The following is a 27,761-nucleotide window of genomic DNA, read 5'->3' on the forward strand; positions in this document are numbered from 1 at the left end:
TAAAATGTCTTCATTAGCTGAATGATTAATATCTGTAGTAATATTTTAGGTACTTGTTGGATTTTTAAAGGAAGATTATTTATTTTCAGATTTGCTGCTATAATTGAAAACCTAATAACTGGTCCTGTTGACTGTGCCTTTCATCACTGTTTTCTGTGCCACGACCGTTCATGTGTATTTGAAATAAAATAGTTTAAAAAGCCATGTTGAATTCAAGATTCCTTCTAATAAAAATAGGTGAAATTTATTGAGTAGCATTTTATTAATTTTAACGATACACTACTACTTACTTATCCATTTTCAGTTAGAAAACAGGAGTGGATCCTTTATTTGGGCTTTGTAAACTCTTCAAAGAAAGGAAAAAAGCCTTACTGTTAAGACAGTGATGATCAATATTATGCAGATGTTCACTTTATTATATGTACTATATAGTTCCTAAAATAAGAGTAGCCACCCTGGGCCTCTTCGATCTAATATATTTTGAGGCTGTAAGTTTTTAATGTAGAAAATGCTGCTAATGATGCTTAGGGCCTGAAGTACAGTGACTCCTGCTTGAGTGACATTACAGGTTACAGAGGATTCTGAAGGTTAGAAGGGATCATGCGGCTTATGTAAATATTTAAAATGCAGCTCATTAGAAGTGGAGATTATGCATTTTTGTTGATAGGAGAGACAGGGTGTGTGTGTGATTATTCCTATGTTCCCCAACTACTCTTTCAAAAATACTAATTCATATTATTTTACATTTATATTTTCCCCATGCCCTTAGCATTTTATATGTAGCTCCTATCTGTGCAAAGATTAGAATGAACACATGTACATGCTTTAGTTTAAAAAATATTTATTTATTATAGAAATGTACATTTAATTAGTTTTAAGGAATGTACCTGACCACAGTGTTAACATATATTTCTTCAAATTTGCAAACTTTACATCTTTAAGATATCTACAAAGATAGTTTATTTACAAAAGTTTTACAAGAAATTATCACTTCACAAATACTGCTGACACAGTTACGATTGAATATTCTTTTTTTTTTTTTTTTTTTTTATTTCACTCTGTACTTATAGAAAGAACACAGAGTATGGGTGAAGTTCCATCCCAGTGCCAGTGACAGCCCGTAGAGTAGAATCAGAGGTGCAAATGGATACAGAAGAATTACTGTATTTTTCAAAAATGGCAACGCTAGAAAAGAAAGAAATCCAAATTGGTTTTTAAAAAAGCAAATAAATGACTGGTAAATGAACATTTTGAAAGACAGCTTACTTTAACATGTGGGGTGGAAGGGAACGAGTCTTTTGAATCACCAAGATGATGCTATTTACAGCCAGAACTAGATGAGTCTTCCCACCCTCTGTGCTGTCTTCTTGTATAGGGCCGGGAAGAAACCTCAGAGATGAATTATTAGAGCATAGAGGCTCACTGGGACGCACAATGGATCAAGAGAGGTTAACAGGAAGGGAGAAACATCACAGTACTCATGAAAACAGTGGTGAACCTAAACTTGTGACTGCCTCAGAAGCCTCTAGGAGTCCAACTTAAAGTACAGAGATGGATGATGTTACAGGAAGACATCTTTTAGCTAATTGAGATTTTCACTGTAGAGCACTATACCCCCACTTTAAGAGGGTGTGAGCTCAACTAGTAGTCCAAGATTTAGGAAAGAACTCAAGATCTAGCTCCAAATATTGATGTTTCTTGCTCACTGCTTCGTTAGCAGGACCCTACCCCATACATCCTGACCTAAGTATTTCTCATACAGGAAGTTCTTAAATGGAAACTGAACTGTACTCCAACTATTCTAAGTGGTACAGAGAGTTACCAGGAGTGCTCAAATATCCACTTAAGAGAAACCACAGTGCTGCCATGTTCTAATCACAGAACACTTTCAAAATTCATTAGAAATGGCACAAACATCTCCCCTGGACTACAGAAAGCACTCCCCAAACAAGACATTACAACAAAGGGGTTAAGAGGTCCCTGGCATACAAGCTGGGCTGGGGGGGGGAGGGTGAGATGGGAGTGGGAGCAACTGACCAGAAGCCGGACACAGTCAGAGCCGTCCATACTAACAGGCCCTAACCATCTACAGAAACGGAAAAGGATGGGCTTAGAAACGTACAGTGCTAACAAGTCATAAGTAAAGTCTCTAGATTTTATTTGGCTTTATTTAATGGAGATCATTTCTTACCATAAATGAAGAATAACATATTCCTCATTCATATTAAGAAAAATGAACTGACAACAGGATTTAAGAGTAAATCTGCACACATGTCCCGAGGACAATAAATGTTGGGCCCGATCTTCTGTGATCGTCTACAGACCATATGGTAATCATGAAAACTAAAAATAAGGCAAAAGTATGATTCAAAAGGCTTCAGGGAATTTCATTTCATACATCTGTGTGACTAGATGCCGAGCCCCACCTTTCTCTACTCTACCCTACTGCTGGTAACCCACAACCAGAAACCATGGGGGAAAAGGAGGAGTAAATGGGCTTGGATTCCTGGAAGTCATTTGGAGATAACCAGTATGGTTTAACATGCATGGTTCCTTGAAATTATAAAATTTGTTCTATACCAGCTAGACCATTTTCTAGCTGCATGACCGGGGCAAGCTGCTTCATCTCTGTGCCTCAGTTTCTTCATTTGAAAAAAAGGAAACAAGTAAACCTATATAATTGTTATGAAGATTGAGATAATACACATAAAATACTTAGGACAGTGCCTTAAGTGTTCCATAAAAGCAAGCTATTAGTTTTACTGTTAGAACTTTCCCCCTCTTGCTATGTTCTCAATCAACCAAAAACATTAAAATTACTTACCACTGTATCCCAGGAAAGTGACATAGATATAATAGCCAACCGCAACCAACCATAAGGTATTTCCAACTAAATATCCAATAAATGTGTCTGTCAGGATAACATCTGCCAGAAGAGATGCAGACAATGAGTCCCTTTACCAATGCATGCAATGAAGACCTGGATAATATTCTAAGTAACTGCTACTTACGGTTGATGAAAAAAAGCTGGATAAAATGCAGAATGACCAGGAGTGGATAAAAAGCATTGAGATGCACATCAAAAGCATAGCCCCATTCCACATCATAGTCTCTGCTCTGTCGTTTCACTAAATACTTGTTAGAGATGAACCTAAGAGCAAAATTAAAATGTCTTTCATAATAAAATTAATTCTGTAAATGTTTACTAACTACCTTCTATATGGCAGACGTTCTAAATTCTGGAGATACGGCAGTAAACAAAACAGACAAAAATCCCTGCCTTCCATCTAGGGGGAAAGACTGACTGATATAAGTATGCCAGATGGTACTATGGAGAGAAGAGAAATGTGTAGCAGAGAAATGTGGAAAATACAAACTTGAGATGCAATTTTACATTTAAGGGTCATAAAGTAACGTTGGGTAAAGACCCAAGGACTGTCATAGTGCCTGGTAGGTCTGAGGAATGAGTAAAAAGTCCACTGTGCTGAAAGAAGAAAAGGAGCAAGAAATTAAGTCAGAAAAGAAACAGGGTTGGGCCCAACATCTAGTCACACAGGCTCCATGTCTTATAGAGCCTGTGGCCATTTTAAAATCTGGTTTTTATTCCTGGTGAAATGAGAAGCCACTGTGAGTTTTGAGAAAAGTATTTGACTTAAATGTCTTGACAGAGCTGCCCTGGTGACTGATCTGAGGACAGACTCTACAGACAAGAGTAGAAGCAGAGACCAGTTCCAAGGCTACTGCAAGGAAGAGATGAGCAGAGGGGCTGGTCGCAATGGAGGTGCTAAGATGTGGAACACACGATACTCTGAAGCCCGTGATGTAAAGTATTGGATGTGGAGCATGAGAAAGACCGAAGGATGACTGAGAGATTTCTGCCTTGAACAAATGGAAGATGGAGCTGCCTTTAACTGAAGTGGGGCTGGCTATGAGAAGAGTGATTTTGAGGCAGGAAGGAGTGTGCAGAAGTTTGAATTTGGACCTGTTATGTTGAAGATGCCAACTAGGATGGAGTAAGAAGTTGTATACAAAGTCTAGAGTTTGGATGATAAGTCCAAACTGGAGATACAAACTCGTCAGTGTTTAGATTATATTAATATTTAAAGTCACAGGCCTGAATGATGTCACCAAAAAAATGAATGTGGATAATGAGTCAACCCCCTATTAAAAGGAGGGTGAAATAGGAATGGCAGTTAAGGAAGAGTGACATACCTAGCCTTAAGAACAATTATTCAAGCTTAGGTCACTGTTCTACAACACAGCCTACTAGTTTTTTAGTTCAGTGATAAGTGAATAAAAAGTAAAACATCTGAGTAATAGAAAAGTAAATCTTCAAAGAACAAAAATTGTGTTATAAACATATATTGAAAATTCAATGTACTTTTTAAAGTATTATTTCATTTCAACTCAAGGATACAATTAAGAATATGCTATTCCGGCACTGGGAATAAAAATAGAAAATAGAGGAAAAACATGGTACAATACTAATGGTAACAGCCCTGCATTTAGTTATCTGAAAATGCCAAAACAATACTGAACAAACTAGAGCTTACCCAGACAGTTTCCTTCTTAGCCAAGAACGTGTGCCATTCAAATTGTATGGAGTCAATATGTAGCTCACTCCCCAAGAGCGCCCTTTCTGTAGAAGTTCGCTGCTCCCGCTATTCCCCTGCTTATCCCAAATGCGCACTTTCCAAGCTTCTGGCCTCACTGTGAGTCTCACCTCTAGAACACAGATGCGCCTTCTGAGAGCACTCTAAGGCACTGTGGTTTTCACCTCCCAGCTCCATATTAACAACGCCGGTCAGAGGCTCATCAGGGTCACGACTCTTGCCTCTAGGTCTAGAGTCATCGACCTCAGTGTCTACTGACCTTCTTTTCCACTATTCGACATGCTCTCTGAACTCAACATGGCAACAAGGGCTGCTTCATCTGCACCTGCTGCTTTCTCAGTCATCGAAGCCCAAACTTTGCAGGCCAGCCCAAAGAAGCCTCCCACCCACTCCCCCTTCCCGATCCCCCCTCACACCTTGTTATCTCAGGAAGCTCTCGAATCCATCTCTCCTCTCTATTCCTATTACCACCACACTATCTGGGCCTCCTCTACTCCTACACGGACCTCTGCAGGTGTATCTAGCCTTGCCTGCTCCCTACTCCAACTTTTGCCTGCTCTGCTGCCATAGAAAATATTTTTCCTAAAATGTGAATTTGACATTATTTCCTTACTTCAAAGCCTCAAAGCTACCCACCTCCTTCTGCCCCCAACCCACAAATGCGGTCTATGGGACAAAGTCCAATTTTTTTCCTGAATGGCATTCAGGCCAATTTCTCTAGTCCCATCTCTTCCCTAGTCACTCGGTGTCACCCTATGCTCCCAGACTTATTGTGCTGTTCCACCTCTAAGCCTTTGCACTTGCCATTCCTGGTACCAGGAATCAATGATTCCACATCTCCACAAAACACCTCCTCATGCTGGTGTCTGTGGCACCTCTGGATGCTCATAATTATATGGAGTCATTTCTCTTTCTAGTTCCTCATACTACGTAGGTTCTTACAAATACAATGAATCTCTTTCTATTTAATTCAAACTATGATTCAGACTCACATGAAAGGTGCTAATCTCCAAGTTGATTTAGTTTCTGTGGCTGATATAGTTTGGCTGTGTCCCCACCCAAAATCTCATCTTGAATAGTAATCTCCAAAATCCCCATGTGTCGAGGGTGGCGCTGGGTGAATGTAATTGAATCATGGAGGCAGTTTCCCCCATGCTGTGCTAGTGACAGTGGGTGAGTCTAAAAGATCTGATGGTTTTGTAAGTGTCTGGCATTTCCCACTTGTACTCACTCTGTCCTGCCACCGTGAGGAAGGTGCCTGCTTTTGCTTTGCCTTCCACCATAACTGTAAGTTTCCCTAGCAATGCAGAACTGAGAGTCAATTAAACCTCTTTCCTTTATAAATTACCCCGTCTCAGATATTTCTTCATAGCAGCATGAGAACAGACTAAGACAATGGCCCTCCAGAATTACTGCATTCATGGCAGAATGCTTATTATAAATCAAACTATTCCTCTGAAAGTCTTATTTACTGAAATTTTAAAATACACCATATGCTTTTCATGAAATTCTCGGTAATGTAATGACTTACATTAGTGTTAATTCTAGGCCAGATTTTAGAATTTTATGTTAACAATGCACAGCATTTATTGGCTAACCAGCACATATAAAAGCTCTGCTGTACTAGTCAGAAGTTACAAAGGAAAATACAGGCATATGTCATTTTACCACACTGCACTGTACTGCGCCTCACAGATACTGTGGTTTTTTCTTTTTACATATTGAAGGTTTGTAGCAACTGGGTCCAGCAAGTCAGCCTCTGCCAGTTTTCCAGCAGCATATGCTCACTTCATGTCTCTGTGTCAGCATTTTTTAGCAATAAAGCATTTTAAAATCAAAATCTGTACATTGTTTTTTAGAGACGTAGTGCTGTTGTACACCTAGATTATAGTACAGTGTAAGTAAGATTTTAATATGCACTTGGAACCAACAAATCTGTGTGACTTGCTTTATTGTGGTATTTGTTCTACTGCAATGGTCTGGAACTGAATTGGCATATATGGGCTATGCCTATAAAAGGCTGGTATCAGCTGGGCGTGGTGGCTCACACCAAATCAAGAGTGAACTCCCATTCACAATTGCTACAAAGAGAATAAAATACCTAGGAATACAACTAACAAGGGATGTGAAGGACCTCTTCAAGAAGAAATACAAACCACTGCTCAAGAAAGTAAGAGAGTACACAAACAAATGGAAAAACATTCCATGCTCATGGTTAGGAAGAATCAATATCGTGAAAATGGTCATACTGCCCAAAGTAATTTATAAATTCAATGCTATCCCATCAAGCTTTCTGTGACTCTCTTCACAGAATTGGAAAAAACTACTTTAAATTTTATATGGAACAAAAAAAGAGTGCACATAGCCAAGACCTAAGCAAAAAGAACAAAGCTGGGGGCATCATGCTACCTGACTTCCAACTATACTACAAAACTACAGTAATCAAAACAACATGGTACTGGTACCAAAACAGATATATAGACCAATGGAACAGAACAGAGGCCTCGGAAACAATGCCACATATCTATAACCATCTGATCTTTGACAAAAGCAATGGGGAAAGAAGTCCCTATTTAATAAACGGTGTTGGGAAAACCGGCTAGCCATACGCAGAAAGCTGAAACTGGATCCTTTCTTTACGCCTTATACAAAAATAAGATGCATTAAAGACTTAAACATAAGACCTAAAATCATAAAGACCCTAGGTAAAAACCTAGGCAATACCATTCAGGACACAGGCATGGGCAAAGAATTCATGACTAAAACACCAAAAGCATTGGCAACAAAAGCCAAAATTGGCAAATGTGATCTAATTAAACTCCAGAGCTTCGGCACAGCAAAAGAAACTATCATTAGAGTGAACAGTCAACCTACAGAATGGGAGAAAATTTTTGCAATCTCTCCATCCGACAAAGGGCTAACATCCAGAATTCACAAAGAACTTAAACAAATTCACAATAAAAAAAAACCCCATCGAAAAGTGGGCAAATGATATGAACAGACACTTCTCAAAAGGAGACATTTATGCAGCCAACGAACATATGAAAAAAAGCTCATCATCACTGTTCTTTAGAGAAATGCAAATCAAAACCACAATGAGATACCACCATCTCACACCAGTTAGAATGGCCATCATTAAAAAGGAGACAGATGCTGGAGATGATGTGGAGAAATAAGAACACTTTTACACTGTTAATCGGAGTATACATTAGTTCAACCATTGTAAAAGATAGTGTGATGATTCCTCAAGGATCTAGAACTAGAAATACCATTTGACCCAATGATCCTATTACTGGGTATATATTCCAAGGAGTATAAATCATTTATTATGAAGATACATGCATACATATGTTTTTTGTGACACTGTTCACAATAGCAAAGACTTGGAACCAACCCAAGTGGCCATCAACGACAGACTGGATAAAGAAAATGTGGCACATATACACCATGGAATACTATGCAGCCATAAAAAAGGATGAGTTCATGTCCTTTGCAGGGACATCGATGAAGCTGGAAACCATCATTCTCAGCAAACTAACACAGGAACAGAAAACTAAACACCACATGTTCTCACTCACAAGTGGGAGTTGAACAATGAGAACACATGAACACAGGGAGGGGAACATCGAACACAGGGAGGGGAACATCACACACAGGAGGCCTGTCAGTGGGTGGGAGCCTAGGGGAGGGACAGCATTAGGAGAAATACCTAATAGATGACGGGGTGATGGATGCAGCAAGCCACCATGGCACATTTATATTTATGTAACAAACCTGCAGGTTCTACACATGTACCCCAGAACTTAAAGCACAGTTTAAAAAAAGGTTGGTATCTTAAGTGATAGTTGCAGAGTTTTGCTTAAAATACTAGTAGGAACTACCAAATACTGAACACTTAACTGTGTTCAGGTACTCTTCATACCATAATTCTCTCAAAAGTTGGGCAAAATAGATAATTAACTTGATTTTACAAATGAGACTGGGACTGGCCAGGCGCGGTGGCTCAAGCCTGTAATCCCAGCACTTTGGGAGGCCAAGGCAGGTGGATCACGAGGTCAAGAGATCGAGACCATCCTGGTCAACATGGTGAAACCCCGTCTCTACTAAAAATACGAAACATTAGCTGGGCATGGTGGTGCGTGCCTGTAATCCCAGCTACTCAGGAGGTTGAGGCAGGAGAATTGCCTGAACCCAGGAGGTGGAGGTTGCGGTGAGCTGAAATCGCGTCATTGCGCTCCAGCCTGGGTAACGAGTGAAACTCCGTCTCAAAAAAAAAAAAACAGACTGGGACTAAGGGTTACACAGATAACTAACTTGGCATTTGAACCCAGGTCTCTCTGCAACTAAAATGTTCTCTACAGTGACCACCACGCTGCTCAACCACTGGTTCTCTACTGAGATTGCTGGCCACATCCCGTGCCCTTCATCCAGTATGACAATAACACAGGACAACTTGATTAAACACCAGATTTATCCTCAAGTACACTGCTGTTGTGAAGTCAACCAAAGGCAGACTGAGAACCCTTTGACAAAACCCGTGTGTGTGNGGGGGGGGGGGGGGGGGGGGGGGGGGGAAGAGGGTTTTTTTCTCAGCAGGAAGGCCTGAGAAGTTTAAAAACAGTCCTGATTTTTCAAGTATACTTCATTTAATGCAAAGATTCAAAGTAAGATGCTACAAAATACCCTTTAGATCTAAATGGATTTAAACACAATGAATATCTAGAAGTGGTCTCTACTGATAAATACAGAAAACTATGCTATCATCCAGACAACTTAAGCAGAACTGGCTAAATCTGTAATATTTTTGCAAAACCAGGGATTTTGTTAGTATGAAGAAAATAAATCTTGGGACCCCCAAATCACTATGCCAAAGGTAAAAGTCAAGCTGCAAACTGTGTCAGGCAAACTTGCCTCCTATTTTAATCCTAAATAAGATAGCTTATCTTTACAGCTGTGGGACATAAAGTCTTTCTGTTCACCTGAGACAAGTGTTTATCTGATTGCTTTATTGTTTATGTAAAAATGCAGACTCACTCACCGAGCCAGACTGAGGCATAAATGACTATTCCTGTACCTGCCTCTCACAAGTAAATTGTGTATTCAGTGAAAGGCTGATCAAAGACTCAAAAGAATACAGCCTTTTGTCTCTCATCTAACTATAACCTGCCTTTCCCTGCTTTCTAGACTGAAACAGTATACTTCTTATACATATTGACTGATGTCTCATGTCTCCCTAAAATGTATAAAAGCAAGCTGTACCCCGACCACCTTGGGCACATGTCATCAGGACCTCCTGAGGCTGTGTCACAGGCATGTCCTTAACCTTGGCAAAATAAACTTTCTAAATTGAGACCTGTCTCAGATATTTTGAGTTCAAAATATAATCATTATTTCAATTATTTGCTACACTTTGACAATATAAACCATCCTTTAGAGTATTTTCTGATATAGGTGGCAACACATGAGGGCAAACTGTAATAACCTTGGTAGTCAAAATTGATCATTCAGGACTCTATCTTGGTTTCAATTTCCATCTGTTGCTATTGTACCTCTGAAGCAAACAAACGGAGATGCTAAACCAAAGTTATGGTACTTACCACATTAAAGTTGCTATCAGAAGACCAACACCTACACAATCTATGAATACAACCCAAAGGAGAAGCTTTATTGTCTCAAAGAATCCCATGTCCAGCACAAAGCCAAATCCTATAGTGGACACTGAAAGAAAGATTCACAATATTCATTTAGGCACTCTGCTAGATTCTGGAAATACAGAACACATCCCCTGCCCCCTAGATGCCCAGGCTAGTGGGAGAGACAGGTCTGTAAACAAACTCCCAAAATGTGTGAACACCACCTTGGAACACAGCATGGCTACTGAGGGAGCTGAAGTTTCCTGAGAAGGGCCCTTGCCAGGCTGATTCACCATGGTGGCCTCAGTATTTAGAGTGGCAGTCTAGGGCAGGCACTAACATAGTTTAAGTCCAGTTAAAGGTGCAAAACAGTCTATAAACTTCAATATCCTGCACACTTCAACACCCTACAGGTAAATGAGACCCTTGCGTTATGGAATTGGAGAACTTCAGTTTCTCAAATTCACATCAATACCTTTACAACTCTCACTCTGGATCTGCCTGACAGAAATGCAATTTCCAGTTTCCTATTCATTTTCACAGTCAGCTGGCATTTGGGTACCGATTCACAGTAGTTATAAAGACATGGAGTGAATCTTGTCCCCTGCTGTTCAATGTCCTAGGGCAACAAGTTACTCTGGCATCTGCAGAACCAAGAAGACTAAGACTTTCTTTCCTGCGAGATTTTTGAGGCCTCAGTAAAAAGGAGAAGTAGCTTCCAATATTTCCAAATTCTGACCCACAACACATTTATAATAAATGAAAAGTCTAATCAGAAACGCTCAGTGTTCAAGTCTATTGCAGATAAACTACCACTTACCACAGAGCCAGATACTTAACAGTACCAAGAAAGCAGGGTCATCTCTGGCCCACTGGTCCTTCGTCTGTTTTCGGTAATGAAAGTTTCTGTAAACTCTCTGCGGGGACGTGAACAGGTAGAGCATCTGCCAGGCAGCAAACTCAAAGTCCATCTGCCGAAAGCGGAAAAGTCTTCTCAGATATTTGTAGCGTTTTGCTCCGGCTGTGTGTCTTGCTGCATCCCTGGAACTCAGGACTCCATTCCCCTGCACTGAGGAATTCAATGAAGTACTCGGTAACATCTTCCTAGATTGAAGAAAAACATTTATTTTACACGTATTCCGAAGAAACCCTTGGCTACCGGCACCCCTCTTGGGAGGGAGGTCACTTTACATGTTCTTCCAACCCTAGAGAAAGGCCAGGGGTCAAAAGCAAATGCAGTTGGTTCTGAAGCGGGTCTTAGGGCTTGGGAACTGCAGACTGCACCTCAGGCAAGGGCAAGAGCCCACCCTTCTGAATCACCTAGTAACACTTATCCACGGGCAGCTACCGTTACAGAGACAGGGGGATGAAGTGACTGCCTCATGACTCCGAGGATAGTGACTTAGCTAAGATTAGAAATCTGACTCGAAATTCCGTGCTTTTAAGAAAATGCCACAAAGCTTTTAAGAAAATGCCTAAGAAAACAATGTTTCAGCTGGTTAGAACACCGTTACTGAAAAGGTAAAATAAACAGCCTGTTCACACAAATCCATCAGCGCACGGCCAGAAAGCTCCTCGGTTACTAAAATAAGATTAAAAACCAAGTAGGACTCCTATCCCTAGTGTTTTACATCCGGAATAGTTCAGCAGAGGGAGCGGCAGCGTTGGAGTCCAGTCCAACCGGTCCCAGCTCCGAGGAGCGCCGGCCACTGCCCAGCTGCCTGTTTCCCCTCCACTTCGAAGGCCCCCGGGACGCTGGCAGCGCCTGGCCGGGCCCAGCTGCTCCCTCCCGGCCCGCGGCCGCGGGTACGGCTGCCAGATTAACCAAATAAAAACACAGAACGCCCAGCTCTATTTGGATTTCAGACAGGCTACGAATAAGGTTTTAGTATACCTACATCTCACGCAACATTTCGGATATGCTTATACTAAAGGCTCTTTATCTATGCAAATGTAACTGGGCGTCCTTAATTTTAACCGCAACTCCACCGCGGCCGGACGCTGACACGGTTACTGCCCGGCGGCAGCGACGCCAGGCCTCAAGCTGTCGGGACTAAATGGCCCCCAGCGCGAGCCCGGGCCAAGGGTGGGAAGAGCGATCCTCAGGCCTCACCTGGAGCCCTGCTGCAGCCTCGACTCGCCTCCGAACCAGCCCACCACCTCGTCCCACCCGCCGAGCCCAGCAGCCGCCGGGCCGGCTTCTCCTTCCGCAACGTAGCCGGCGCTCGCGGCGCTCCGCTTCAAACCACCCACTTCCGTCACGGACCCACCACCCCTCGGCCTCCGTCGTCGTCGGCCCAACAGCCGCGGCCCGCCGGAAGTTATTGCAACTGATTTCCGGTCCCCTACTACGGGTCCCATTCGCTGCTGGCGAGATTGCAGCTATTGCAGTGGAAGAAAGTAGAGTCCGCAGCGGACGGGAAGCGCCGTAATGCCCCAGTATTATGAGGACAAGCCGGAGGGCGGCGCGTGCTCGGGCTTGAAGGAGGACCTGGGCTTGTGTCTGCTGCAGTCGGATTGTGTGATGCAGGTAGCGCAGCCGGGTGCTCCGGGTGGTGAAGACGGCTGCGCCGGGGAGGTTCGGCTCGGCGGAGGGCTGCAGGATGCCCGCCGCGGCGGTTCGAGTTAACCGTCCCGGGCGTAAGTCACAGGTCGGGCTCACTGAACGTCGCAGATCCATTGAGCTATTGGAGCCTCAGTTCTCTATGGGGTTAAATCGGAGACAACGATACCCACCCCGTCGGGTTTTTGTGAAGATTAACCTATTTGCGTTCACGAGGCGTTTATTGAATGCTAGCGCTCTGCTAAGTTCTGAAGACAAAAAGGAGAATAAGCCAGGTTTCTTGCCTGTCCAGAAATGAGAATCTGTAGAATGAATGATTCCAGAGAGTTGTGTAAACCCGGTACGCTGCCCTGGCCAGTAGTGTCTCTTGTCTGTTCAGTTGTGACTGAATGTATGCTAAATTTGCCTTGTGTTGATGCGAATGTTTCTGAGTTACAATTCTCTGCATTTTTGGATGTTAAGTTGTAAAAATAAAGCAACTCCGTATTTGCACGATTTCGTATCTTGCTTCCCCTACCCTCTTCCTTCACTTCCCGGCTACAGTCACTGGTCTCCTCAGCACCCAATCTGAATGCAGGGGCATGTAGTGAGGTTCAGAGTGGACCTGGGTTCTGCTTTTGAGCCCAAGTAAAGCACAAGTGACTTTTCCAATTGCAGAGGTCGGAGGGTATTCAGTTGTGTGCAATTATCTTTGCACTGGGGGATGTAGTTTCATAAAGGTGCTGTTATTTCAGCGAAAAGATTATCCCCAAATGGACATCCACTATAAGGCTGTATTAGTATTTCTTCCGAGTCACAATTTATGTTTGGTTCACCGATTTTAGCAGTTAGCCATTCTCACCTCCCAATGTCTAGTAAAACGAGTTATAAATTTAAGAGATTATCTCGCCAACTTCCTTATGTAAATGAGGAAACTGAGGTACCATTGTTTTCAGGCTCCCCTGCCCAGGGCTGTGTTCCCTCTGCCCCTCATTCACTGGTGCTGTTCAGCCCGCTCCTGGTAAATGCCTCTTAAGTGGCAGGCATGGTGCCTGACACTGGTGATAACAAAGATGTATCAGTAACAGTCACTACCCACGTAAGCTTGGTGTCATGGGAGAAGTAGACATCTAAGAGTCTAAATTCCTGCCATAAGACTAAGCATTTATTAAACATGCGTTTAATGACTAGATCTTGAGGGAAAAAATGCCTTAGCCCATGGAGAACATCTGATTTCGCTTCAGAATTTGGAATAATCTTCTGAGGTGACATTTGAGCTGAGTTGAAAGGTTGGGTAGTAGTTTATCAAGTAAAGGAGCAGGAATTGTTGTGGTTGTGGGGAAAATCTGAAAGAACAGCAAGTGCAGAGGCAGAGAGATGTGGGAAGGCCCAGAGGAGCTAGTGTTCATAAGATAGTGCAACAGAAGGCCTGAGGGGAAGGTTGCAGCCAGGTGTGAAGGCCTGCGTGTGTGTCAGGGTGAGGAGATTGGATTTTATCCAGACGTTCAGGCCATGTTGATGAATGGTCAAGGGAATAAAGTATGCCAAGTAGGACTGAGGAAAGGAACTGCAAGCTGAGGGCAGTATCGGCAGCACAGAGAATTCCAAGCTGGCTTTCTGCAGTGGTTGATACAGCAAACATGTATGGAGTGCCAGGCTCCAATTCAGGGAAAAAATACTGAAGAATGGAACATGGTCTCTCCAGTGTAGAAAGCCGGGCTTTGGAAGGCTAGCATGCTTTAGGCAGAGACGATGATTGGGACAGCTGGTACAGACTTTGCTTTCCCTGCCATTGAATACGTGGCCTTACCAATGCTCAGTTTGGTCAGCCAGAAAACCTGATGCTTATAAACAGTTCTTTAGCTGGATGTTCGTTTACAGTTTGTGTTAAATTCATTCTGAATGGTTACTTCAACTGGAGTGTACAAGGGCAATCACGGAGGTTTTCAGGTCCAGAACAATCTCCTACTTTCTTGGATGGTGTCACTGGCAGCTACTGCCCACTACTCCTCACTGGAGACTCTGAAGACCAGGGAAAGCTCTGCTGAGGTCTGTGTTTGCTCTGTATGGCAGCCTTATTTATGATGGAGATTTTAGATTTCTTAAGTTCTTGAAGAAAAAGGTTAATGTGAACTTAGGTTGGTGCTGCGGTCTCCTCTGGCCAGTATTTAACCCACCTGAAACCTGCAGCATCTCACTCTAGGGAGGAATTCAGCATAAACATGTATTTAGTTCTAGGTGCTGCTTTGGGAGATTGTCAAGGAGTTAGAGGGTCTCAGAGGAACTCAGGGTAATGGTAAGGATGTAAATTCCAATGGGGTTGGAGGAAAGCAGGGCAAAAGCAGATGCAAAAGGCCTCTCTTGGAGACTTATTAGAATTTAATGACTCCTGGATGATGAGGACAATGAAACTCTGCAAGAGGAACTCCACTCGTCACAGGGTATCTTCTCTGTTTCCACTAACAGCCTCCAGACCTGCTGGCTCTTCATCAGAACCACCTGCAAGTGGTGTGGCTTTTTAAAAGGACAGATTCCACTGCTGCCCTTACCCCACCCCCAATAAGTTAAAAGTTTCTTTCCTAGGTTGGTTCTTGGGCACAGCCATGTTTGAGAATGCTGACTGATCTTGACCTCAGAAAGCAAAAAAGCTTGGGACTGTATTAGTTATAAATTCAAGTACATGTTTCAGAGACCCAGGATAATAGTGGCTTAAACAAGATAGAGAACTTTCTCTTGTTTTTGTGCCTATAAGTAGGGCCTGGTCATTTCTCTCAGTCTTCCATGGACACAGACCCTGTTGATCTTGTGACTCTATATGCTGTGAAATAGGAAAATATAGGAAATAGGGTGTTGCTCTCATAGTCATGGTTCAAGACTGCTTTGCTTCCACATCATCAGGCCCGGCAACCATATGGAGTAAAGTGAGGAAGAAGGACAAGCCTCTTTAAGGACCAACCCAGAAGTTCTACCCATTTCCCACACATTCCAGTGGCTAGAACTTAGTCACATGACCACACCTAGATGCCAGGGTGTCTAGGAAATCTCACCCAGCCATATGCTGGATAAAAAGGAAGAGCAGACAACTAGCAGTCTGTTATTTGGGGTACAGTGGATGATGAATGACTGCCTCCTAGCTTTAGTGTATCTAATGGATCTTTACCCAGGCAGTTGGCAATACAGTATAGGTTGAAAGCTTTTGAAAAAGGTAGCATCTTACATACAGTTTGAAGAGGTATCAGCTTATAAACGATAGTTACAACCTTTTGTATGGTTAGTCTTTTGTCTGCCTCCACGTGGTTCATGTGGGCAACACATTCCACCAGCAGAATTGCAGAGTTTGGAGAGGAAGGAAGCTTGCTACTCTGATCCACTTTTGAGAGTCACTGATGTGGATGACATTTGATATCTAGGACCCAGGCAGACGTACAGACTGGAAGGTGGCCAAGATTCCTGGGGAACAGGAATACCACAGACATAGCGCCCTGTAGCTTTTCATAGTAAAAACTAGCGGAGTGTGCCTGGCACTAGCAACATAAAGGTTCTGGGGAGTGGTTGCAGTGAGGGGGTCGTAGAGTCAAAATCTGCTTGAGGGGAAACCCCAGATTATGCAGTGCCGGTGAGCATTGAGTTACATTTTTCCTGGTGCATGAATGGGCCACATGTTTCTATTTAGGTAGTATTCCAGCCTGCCTCGTTAATACCTATGTAAAGTGTCTCCTACCAACACTAAAAATGTTCTGATGTTAGGGTACATAGTTCATACATTTCACCCATAAGGAAATGAAGATATCCCCTTCTAGATTTTTATATAAACATTTTAAGTAAAAGTATCCTATAGAAACCAGTGTTTTCAAGAATTCAACAGTACCCTTCAAGTTCCCCAAAGTTACTTATTTTTTTTTTCATTCTTTAGGTACCAACAGCCCAAGTGAATTAAGAACTGTTTCTTACATAACTTTCTATTTTCCTCTTTTAACACTTTAAAAAAGAACTATTTTCAGAAGGACAATTATTTTGTACTTTGTGAGAAAATTTCCAAGGTGTTTATATTGTTTTATGTGTCTATCATAGGAAGGAAAATCCCCTCGGGAGTGTCTGAAGGAAGGATACTGCAAAGCTTTGAAATACTCATTTTTTGAGTGTAAAAGATCAACGGTAAGTGGTTAAAGATTTTTAAAAGCTTATGGTAAAAATTAGCTATATGGAGGTTAAATGTATGAATGACTTAATAGTTACAGATAAGTTGCAGTGATATGGTTTGGAAAAAAAGATGTGGATAGTATTTCTTATCCAATGAGTTAATGGTAAGTAGCATTCATAAAAACCCAGAGCTCATTGTTATGTTATTCTGTCACCATGCTAACCACAGCTACTGAACTTCATGCATTTCTGAAAGTGTGAGAATGAAGTCTCAGCAGGTATAGATGGGTACAAGTTGATGCTGGCCACTCGAGTTGAGATCAGTTGGCGATTGTACACAGACCTATAATGTGGAGCTCTAAGGTGTATATACTTGTGCCTTACGTGACTAAGAGAAAACGTCAGTATCTATGTTTGAATTTTGGAGGGATGGATTGTAGAAATAGGGCCTAAAAGGGGATTACAAATCTCTGGGGTTCATTCTAACATTCTCTGACTTGGAAGCTCTACAGATCTTTGGAATGAAAACTGATACCCTTTTCTTAGAGAAAAGCATAAAACCAGAAACATGAGCATCCCATTAAAGGAAGAAAGCACTTGGACTTGAGGATACTTTTTTTTGTGATGGAATCTTGTTCTGTCACCCAGGCTGGAGTGCAGTGACCCGATCTTGGCTCACTGCAACCTCCCAGTTCAAGAGATTCTCCTGCCTCAGCCTCCTAAGTAGCTGGGATTACAGGCACCTGCCACTACACCCAGCTAATTTTTGTATTTTTTAGTAGAGACAGGATTTCGCCATGTTGGCCAGGCTGCTCTTGAACTCCTGATCTCAGGTGGAGCCACCGCCCACTATGCCTGGCCTTCAGCATGCTTTTGCTTGCTTAGGAACTACACTGCAAATCCCTTCCCTTTTGTTACTTTTGTTACTGCAAGTGGTTGTAAACAAAGAACCTGAGCATTTTTGCCAGCTAATCAGATCCAGGGAGGCTGTACAGTTAGATTAAATTTGGCCATGCCCTTCTTCCTTTCTCAAGTGACATCTTTTCCTGTCATTCAATGTGAATAGAGAATGATTTTCTTGTCTTCTCTCACAAAGATTTGTTACCCATGTAAAATGCAAGCCTTTAACTTTGTAAAGAATTTCAAAGCATGTACAATAAACTCTGAAATTCTCTACCTGAAGGTCAGTCTTTGATCTCCAAAGAACAAAGAAGTCAGATTATTTTTATTTTTCCAACTTATCTACCTTCTGCAGAAATTTTTAACAATCTTGCACAAAAAGTAAAATGTTCTTGGGCCAGGCACAGTGGCTGAAGGCTGTAATCTCAGCACTTTGGGAGGCCAAGGCAGGTGGATCACGAGGTCAGGAATTCAAGACCAGCTTGGCCAAGATGGTGAAACACCATCTCTACTAAAAATAGAAAAATTAGCTGGATGTGGTAGCACACCTGTAATTCCAACTACCCGGGAGGCCGAGGCAGGAGAATCGCTTGAACCTGAGAGGCGGAGGTTGCAGTGAGCCAAGATCGCGACACTGCAATCCATCCTGGGCGACAGAGTGAGACTCCATCTCAAAAAAAAAAAAGTAAAATGTTCTTACCATTTCTACATAATCAGTACAAGGCAGAATTTCACATATACTTTGACACTGAAAAGAGCACCTTAAGACCCCCTTTTTTTTTTTTTTGGCTAACTGCAACCTCCGCCTCCTGGGTTCCAGTGATTCTTGTGCCTCAGCCTTCCAAGTAGGTGGGTCTACAGGTGTACACCACCATGCCCAGCTAATTTTTATATTTTTAGTAGAGATGGGGTTTCTCAGTGTTGGCCACATTGGTCTCAAACTCCTGATCTGCCCACCTCAGCCTCCCAGAGTGCTGGGATTACAGGTGTGAGCCATTATACCCAGCCAGTTTAGGGAACTTTTAATAATCTTTCTCTAAGACCGTGTTTTACTGTTAGTCCTCCAAAATGAACAGCATCATATCACTTTTAACATAACTTTTTATACATGCTTGGCAAAAAAACAGAAACATAACAATTCAAACTGTATAAGTAATTTTGCATGCTATTACAGACAGTGAGTGTGTATCTCATTGAAGGTGAGATGGGAAGTTTGAATCTGCTATTCTCATAGTGTGAGCAGCTCACCATCCTGATTATTTAAAACATTATTTTTTAAAATGTATGGCTTTAGCTACTTCACCTCGTGATCCATCCATAAATGGCTATCTGATCCACACTGCCTTTGTTGGACTTATTGGCAGGGTCTGTTCCCAAAATAGTTCCTTCCTATACAACAGTGGTCTCTGTTTTGGCACTAGGGGTGGGTTCCATGAAAGAAGACAATTTGTCCTAGGACGGGGAGGGGGCGGGGGATGGTTTTGGCATGAAACTGTTCCACTTCAGATCATCAGGCATTAGATTCTTACAAGGAGCATACAACCTACATATCTTGCATGTACCATTCACCATAGGAGTCACGCTCCTATGAGACTCTAATGCAGCTGATCTGAATGTCATGCCCCTGATCTGACAGGAGGTGGAGCTCAGGCCCTAACACTCTCCTGCTGCTCACCTCCTGCTCTGCTGCCTGGCTCCTGACAGGCCATGGACTGGTACAGGTCCCTGGCCTGGAGGTTAGGGACCCCCAATATAGAATTTCCGGGGAGTGACGTTAACTATGCAAGTTTGCCTTATAAACTGACTTCAGAACCCTCCACTCTACCTACCACCCTTGAGAAATGGCTGCATTGTAAGGCTTCAGTCAAAGAACATGCAGCCAGCTTGTGAGGTGGTAACTCACTTGAAGGATTTTTAATCCCAAAATAATGTGTTACTTAACATTTTTCAGGGCTCATCAGTTACAATTTAAAGATTTCAAATGTATTTGAATATTAACCTAAACCTAGAAAGTTAAGTTTTCTAGAAAAAGGACGAATATTGAGTATAGTCCAAATAAAAAGTTAAATGTAATTTGGATTCTACTTGTGAAGAAAATCTTTATTGATCACCTTTAAGTGGAACTGTTATTTTTAATACCATCTTTATTACTGTGGTTTTTCTTGGTAGTTTTGATGTCATTGCCTTTTTGATTTTGCTAATAACTGGTTTATTTCTCTTATGTGGTGACACCCCTTACCAAAGTAAGGGGTGTTTAATTATATTGTACCAAATTTGACTTAATTGTACATTTATTTTCAGTTGGATACCAGGGCAAGATTCAGAGGAAGAAAAGGATATTGATACATTCTGTTGAAGCCAAGATGAAAAACAACAAAGGGTTTTCTCTGGTCATTAACACAAAGAAGCCAAAACAGGAAACATACTTTTTACTACATCTGTTTGGTTGGACTCGTTTTCCCCTTCATGGCACAGTGAAGAAAACGGATGAGTTCTGTTTTTGAATATGTATAAATGATTCTCTTGATCCAAATTATTTTTAGAAGAAAAACCTAATTGAACAGTTATGGCTTAAGAGCATAATAAATGTGTTTTGAGAATTGTTCTAAAGCACAGAGAATGGAAAGATTGTTATTTGCAAACTTGACTCTTCAAATTACACAATTTGCACTGGCAATTGATGTGACTGACACAGTTGGTAACATGGAGCCTGTCCCAAAGATGTCTATTGGGAAAGTTTAGGATAAAACTTTTTCTTTAGTTAGTTCAGTCTTTCCTGTCTAGTTGTGAAATAAATTGTGTGTGTTTGATTTCTTAGAGAAGAAATACTTCATTTGTGCTCTGATTCACTGAAGTAATAACCTCAGCACTTAACAGGCGTAGCTGACGCTGGGCCTCAGATTGTGCTGCCCAGGCTCTTTACCATCATCTTCGGACTGTTTTTGTTTCCTGGATTCATTTTCAGGCTGGCGCTCTCTACATTTGGGCCAGTGTCAGCTACAAGTCCACATCCTTATAATCCATGATTCAAAAGGGGGAGAGAGAACTTCCTTTTCCCGGGTCCACAAATCAAATCCTATAAAGGGGCTTGATTATAGTCACCTGCACTTGCATTAGACCAGTCCCTGTGGAAAAGGGGATGTGGGCCTGTGATCTTGGCCAGGCCTGGGCTACATGCGCTGTCATTGTTAACTCCTGTCAGAATCACATGGATTAGTGGGCCAAATCCCAAAAGGAAAGGGGTTTAGAGCAAGTGGAAACAACAGATACCCACTATAGAAAGCAAGAATGAAAACCATGAAGCGGGTGAAGATTAGCCTTACAGTGATTTTATTCTGATCACTTGATACAGAGTCAAACAGGAATCCAGGTTTCCAAGTTTCTGGCATTGAGGAATCACAAAGAACGCTAGCTTCTTTATACCTCCATGGTTCACTGGAGTTAAAGCAATCAGGGTGTTGTACAGCTGACTTGAGTTTTTAAAGATTTTACTAAAAAGTGAGAATTCCACACCCGCATGACTTATTGTTGCAGAATATCACAAAGGTCTGTTGTGTGTACTCCTTTTCACTGGGAAAGGAACAATAATGGTTTTTCCCACTGTATACATATGCAAGTGATATAACTTTTTATTAATAAAATTAAATAAGAAACTCTAAAATATATATTATAAAGCCCTGTCATCTTTGTTGTTTAGTAACAGGTTTATTGAGCTTTACTTGGAGAAATACACATACCATGAAATTCACCCTGAAACTTACCAATTCAGTGGTTTTTATTACATCTACAGAGTTGTGCAACCATCACCACTAATTCCAGAACATTTGCATCACTCCAGAGAGCAACCTGTACCCATTAGCAGTCACTTCTCTTCCCCTTCAGCCTCTAAAAGCCACTAATACACTTTTTATGTAATATGTAGACTTTTGTGACTGGCTTCTTTCACTTACCATAATGTTTTCAAGGCTCATCCACATATAGAATTTATCTATGCTTCATTACCTTTTATTTGTGAATAATACTCCATAGTATAGATGTACCACATTTACCCACTCATCAGTTGGCAGACTTTGGTGTGCTTCCACTTTTGGGCTGTTATGACTAATGCTATGAACAATGGTGAACAAATTTTGCATGGACATATGTTTCCCTAAGAGTGGAATTACAGGGTCATATAATTCAAACTTTTTTTTTTTTTTTTTGAGACAGGGTCTCTGCTGTCGCCCAGAGTGCAGTAGCATGATCACAGCTCTGGAACCTCACCTCCCAGGCTTCTCCTAACAGCCTCCTGAGTAGCTGGGACCACAGTTGTATCCCACCACACCCGGCTAATTGTTTTGTCCCCATGTTGCCCAGGCTGGTCTCAAACTCCTGGGCTCAGGTGATCCTCACACCTCGGTCTCCCAAAGTGCTGGGATTACAGGTGTGGGCCACTGTTCCCAGCCCAACTTGAACATTTTGATGAACTGCCGAAATTTTCCACTATAGCTGTACCATTTTACATTTCTACCAACAATCTTTGAGGATTCCAATTTCTCCACATCACCAGCAATTATTGTTCATCTGCTTGATTACAGCCATGGTTGATGTTTGAGCATGTTTTCATGTGCTTATTGGCCATTTGTATGTCTTTGGAGAAATGTCTATTCAAGTCCTTAGTCCAGTTTCCAGTTCGGTTCTTTTTACTGTTGTAACAACAGTTCATGTTTTGTAGATACAAGTAAACTAAAGATAAATGATTCACAAATTCTCCCAATTTGGGGTTTGTCTTTTCACTTTCTTCATGGTATCCTTTGAAGTATAATTTCTAATTTTGGCTAATTACAATTTATTTTTGTTTTTTGCTACATCTAAGAAACTACTGCCTAATCTCAGATTTATTTTATCTTCATTCAAAAGTTTTATAATTTTACCTCTTACATGTAAGTCTGTGATTCATTTTAAAAATAATTTTTCATGACTTTATTTGCAATATTTAAAAAATTTTAATTGTGGCAAAGTACATACAAAATTTACTATCTTAACCATTTTTAGTGTGCAGTTCAAAAGTGTTGAGTGCATTCACAATTATGCAACCAATCTCCAGAACTCCCCTTTACCCCCAGAATCCCTCCCCCTCTCTACCCTGACAGTCACCATTCTACTTTATGTCTCCATGAACTTTATTACCATAAATGTTGTCTTTAACTGGCATATTTCATTTAGCATATGTCCTCAAGGTTCATCCATGTTGTAGTATGTATCAAAATTTCCTTCCTTTTTAAGGCCAAATAATATTCAATTGCACATATACAGCACATTTTGTTTATCTCCTCATCTGTCAATGGACACTTGGGTTGCTTGTATCTTTGGGTAACTGTAAATAATGCTGCTGTGAACATGGGTGTACAGATATCACTGAGACCCTGCTTTCAGTTCTTGTGGGTATATACCCACAAGTGGAATTGCTGGATCACATAGTTACTCTGTGTTTTTGAGTATCAGTCATACAGTTTTCCACAGCAGCCTAACAGTCTACAGTAACAGCACACAAGGATTTCAATTTTTCCACATTCTTGCCTATACTTGTTATTTTCTGGTTTTCTGTTTGTTTTAAATAGTGGCCATCCTAATAGGTGTGAAGTATCTCACTGTGATTTTATTTTGCATCTCCCTAATGATTAGTGATGTTAAACATAATTTCATGTACTTGTTGGCTATCTGTATATCTCTTTGGAAAGACATCTCAAGTCATTTTGAATGAGTTAAATCATTCAAATGGGTTAAATCAATTTCAGTCCCTTAAAATGGTTAAGGTGGTAGATGGGTATTAAATAATAGGTTGTTTGCTCTTTTGTTGTTGAGTTGAAGTTATCTGTATATTCTAGACGTTAACCTGTTATCAAATACGTGATCTGCAAATATTTTCTCCCATTCTGCAGGCTGCCTTTTCATGTTGTTGTTGACTGGGCTTTTGGTATCATACCCAAGTCACCGCCGACTACAGTGAAGCTTCTCCCATTTTTTTCTTCTAGGAGTCAGAGTTTTGGCTTTTAGATTATGTCTCTGACCTATTTTGAATTAACTTTTGTCTATGGTGTGAGGATACAGCTTCACTTTTTTGCCTAAGGATAGCTGGTTTTCCCAACACCATTTGTCAAAAAGATGTTCTTTCCCAATCAAATGTCTTGGCATCCTATGGAAAACCATTTGACTATATGTGCTGGGGTTTATTTCTGGGCATGCTAGTCTGTTCTGTAGTTCTGTCTGTGTTTATGCCAGTGCCACATTATTTTCATTACTGTAGCTCTGTAATAAGCTTTGAAATCAGAAGTATGTGACCTCCAGCTTTGTTCTTTTTCAGGATTGTTTTGACTATTTGGGGTTCCTTGAGATTTGGTGTAAGTCTTAGGATGGGTTTTTCTATTTCTGGAAAAAAAAAATCAGTTGGGAATTTGATGGGGGGGTACACTGAATCTGTAGATCACTTTTGTTAGTACTGTCATCTTAATATTAGGTATTTTAATCCATGTACACAATATATCTTTCCATTTATTGGTGTCCTTAATTTCTTTTCGGCAAAATTTTGTAGTTTTAAATCTACAAGACTTTTGCCTCCTTTTTGATGCTACTGTACATATAACTGTTTCCTTAATTTCCTCTGGAGAGTCTTCAACAATAGTGAGTTTTAACATTTAATTTTTACTGTTAAACATAACCAGTATACTGAAAAGTGAATAGGATATTTGTATGTTAAGAACCAAGTAATCGGTCCTGTACTTGGCCATCCACATCAAGATAACATTGCCTGAACCCCCTCTAATTTTAGCCTTTTTTCAGAGACGCTTGCACTTGCCCCTTTACCTTAAAATGGTAAAGGGGCATTTACCACTTTACCTTTACCACTCTGTGGTTTGCCTTCTCCTTTGACCTTCTGAATTTGGCTCCTTGTGATGTGTTTAGCCTAACTGATTATATAGAGAAAAGTAGTGTGGTCCAGTGCGGAATAAGAAGGATTTCAGTTGAACACTACAAAACCACCATTCATTCATCTGTTTATTTAACAAACTTTAGCTCCTTCACCGCAGGAATTATACTTGCTCTTATGACTACAGAGGGGACTGACACAGCGGACAGGATATGCATGATAGAATCGTCACAGTCAACACTGAAGGAGAAGAACTTTTTTGCAAGGGCCAAATTCATTTGTGGGGAGAGATCACCATAGAGGAAGGTGTAACTGAGACCAGCCTTACAGGAGGGTAAGGATGCTCAGGAGAGGTCTAGACCCGAGGGGACTGACAAAGACCAGGCCTGTAGGTGCATGGGTTGAAATTATGGGATAGTTCTCAAGAGATACAGGTCTCAGTGGCTGATGGGATGTTGGGGAGAAAGTGAGCCCAAAGTCGTCTATTAAGAGGGAGACTCGGCTTGGAGGAGGAGAGGCATCAGCACACTGTTTGAGATGCCTGCAAGACAGGCAAAATGACGGGCACAGTGCTTGGATGTGTAGCTAATCTGGACCCTGGGGGAGACTCTGGGATGGACCTAGAAGCTTAGGAGTCACTATCATATAAGTGACCATTTATTCAACAGGAATGTGTAAGATTTTTCAGGAAGAGCATCTTAACTGAGAACGTTATGGACACAACCCAGGAGAACAGCATACCGTTAGTGGCAGGTGGTGGGCGACAGCAAACCTTAGAGTGAAGAGGGATGGTCAGAGACATAGGAGAACCAGGATAGAGTCAGGCCACAGACCCCAAGGGAGGGCCAGGTGTGAAGGAGGAGGCAGTGAAGTGCAGTGTATATCTATATCCATCTAACACAGGCATCTCTTCGGAGCCATGGAGACAGAAGTGTGTTTCCTACCCTGTCTTCTCAGCTTTTTCTGTTACGTGGGACAAGAGAGTGTGAAAGACCTGCCTGGACTGGCCTGCAAGGCCAACGGTGGCCTGGTGCAGGAAGAAGTCATGGCAGGAAGAAGACAGGGATCTAGAAAGTATGGGTGTTCTGAGCCTATACCCTGGAAGCCCTGTCATAGCCTGGAGAGCAACAGCTAATAAAAACAAGACCAAGCTACTCTGTTTGCCTACTGTTGGCACAGGATGGCGGGGGGGCGGGGGGCATTGTATGGAGGGCACAGCCTCAGGCTGGAGAAGATTCCCTGGTGCCCCTGGCAAGGGAGGGAGTGCCTGTGCAGGCCAACTCACAAGATCCCACTACACTGCAGAGCGTGGTGAAGGCCCCACCAGCTCTCCCTACTTAAAAGTTACCATTTGGCCACCAGACAAATTGTAGACTGGTCCTGGGGCTGATGTCCACTGTGCTGGTTGGTACCCATACCCACGGTTAGTGTTGGCAAGGCATCAGGAGGTCAGTTGCAGCCAGGGCCCCTATTGGGAGCAGAGATCTGCTAAACACAAGTTTCCATCTCTACAACCCACCTCTCTCTCTGCCAGAGACTGAGCTGCTGGTGCTCACAGGAATTAAATATCTTTTTGGTCAGCATACACCTCTCAGAAAGGGATGCTATTCTGCTTTTGTTCCTGCCTTCCTGATTTCAAATACTGGATTTTATCCACTGTAAATTCAATTACTTCCTCCTTTTGAAAATACTCAGAGTCTCTGAGAAAAGAGTACTTTAAAAAGTGTAAAACCATCAGGGATCTGAATAAGCCAGCTCTGCCCCTCTTTGGAGGCCCTCACGGGTAGCCTGGGACCAGGTCAGGCAGACTGAGCTGTTTCCTGCCACTCACTTCTCTCCAACCTGCCTTGACCCCCTTGGTTCTATCATCACTGCCATCCCTGCAGGCTCCACAGGGAAATTGTGCTTCTGGGCTGGGGTTCTGTGCACAGCAGAGCAGTGCCCTCTCTACGACTTATGGAAAACCAGCTCTTAAGAGGGCTTGTATAGGAGGACATTTTGGGGAAAAAGTGACAAGAAAAAGACTTTGTCTGTCTTCAAATGCAGACTTCTGTGAGGGCCTGCCTGTCAGAAGGAAGTGCTGGTCTTGGAAGAGCCATCCCAGGAGCACGATGGGACATGAGGCCAGTTCCTTCTGTCCATGTGTTCTCAACACCCCCACACAGAACAGCTCTTCTCCCCCAGGCCTGAGAAAAGAGAAATGCTGGCAGCCCTTTAGAGTGACCAGAGGTCACACTGCCTGCTCAGAGAGATCCATTGCTCATTACCACAACATGAATAACACTTGATGCTGCTGAGGATACTGTGAGAAGCCTCTATTCAAAAATGGTGCCAACCTGCTGTGTGATGTTGGTAAAGAATAGAGAAAGGTTACCCAGTAGAACTACAATGAAGTAATGTCCCCCCACCAGCTTATCATTTCTGTTCTCTAAAAAATCACAAATCGAGAAGCTCCAACCCCTCTTACCTTCCTCTGGTGCAAAGCCTTCCTGAGACAACTCCCCTATATCTAGGCAGCCAGACGGTGCCAAGTCATCTACTAAGCAGAGGCTCAACAGGAAACCAAAGCGCAGTGCCCAAATGTGCGGAGGGAGGGCAGGAAGAAGCTCACGGTGGCTGATGTCTGGGTGTCCTGACATGTCTTCTCCTTGGCTTAACTTTAAAGAGAAGCAAAATTACGCCTGGCCTTGAGGGATTCCCTCTGACCTTAGCAAACTCTAAGCACGACACGGGACTTACACCTAGATGATTCCAGAGGGACTGATCTAAATGTAGGACTGAAACCATAAAAAAACTAGAAATAAGAATAGGTAAATGCTGAAAACATAATCCTGGGACATGAATGTGAAGGCAGAAACTATTAATAATATTAAACTGAGCAGAGCCCATGCACCAAGCAAGGTGCCAGTGAGCACTTCGGTCTAGCCCCTCATCGTGCGCACGCAGCCATACCACCGTGCCCACAAGGACTTGGCTGCCCCATATATGCCACCTTCTGTGGTGAAGCCAGGACTCAATTTCAGAAC

The 27,761-nt window shown here is 42.1% G+C and overlaps 1 protein-coding gene across 3 annotated transcripts; it reads right to left on the reverse strand.

Annotated features, from left to right (window-relative positions):
• Positions 1-824: 824 nt before the first annotated feature.
• UNC50 (unc-50 inner nuclear membrane RNA binding protein) lies at positions 825-13,122 on the reverse strand. Of its 3 annotated transcripts, none has more exons than XM_017524062.2 (6): positions 12,496-13,122; positions 11,067-11,350; positions 10,211-10,331; positions 3,012-3,151; positions 2,825-2,926; positions 825-1,185 (listed from the first exon to the last, which is right to left on the reverse strand). In XM_017524062.2, exons 1-6 carry the CDS (start codon positions 12,924-12,926, stop codon positions 1,049-1,051), a joined length of 1,215 nt encoding a protein of 404 aa, XP_017379551.2. In that variant the 5' UTR covers positions 12,927-13,122; the 3' UTR covers positions 825-1,048. The 3 variants fall into 3 exon arrangements, with proteins under 3 accessions (XP_017379551.2, XP_017379552.1, XP_017379553.1); XM_017524063.1 differs by having other exon boundaries at positions 12,360-12,515; XM_017524064.2 differs by lacking the exon at positions 12,496-13,122 and adding an exon at positions 12,145-12,169.
• Between the last annotated feature and the right edge of the window lie 14,639 nt (positions 13,123-27,761).

This window comes from Cebus imitator, unplaced genomic scaffold (assembly GCF_001604975.1).
Source record: "Cebus imitator isolate Cc_AM_T3 unplaced genomic scaffold, Cebus_imitator-1.0 Scaffold31, whole genome shotgun sequence".
NCBI lineage: Eukaryota > Metazoa > Chordata > Mammalia > Primates > Cebidae > Cebus > Cebus imitator.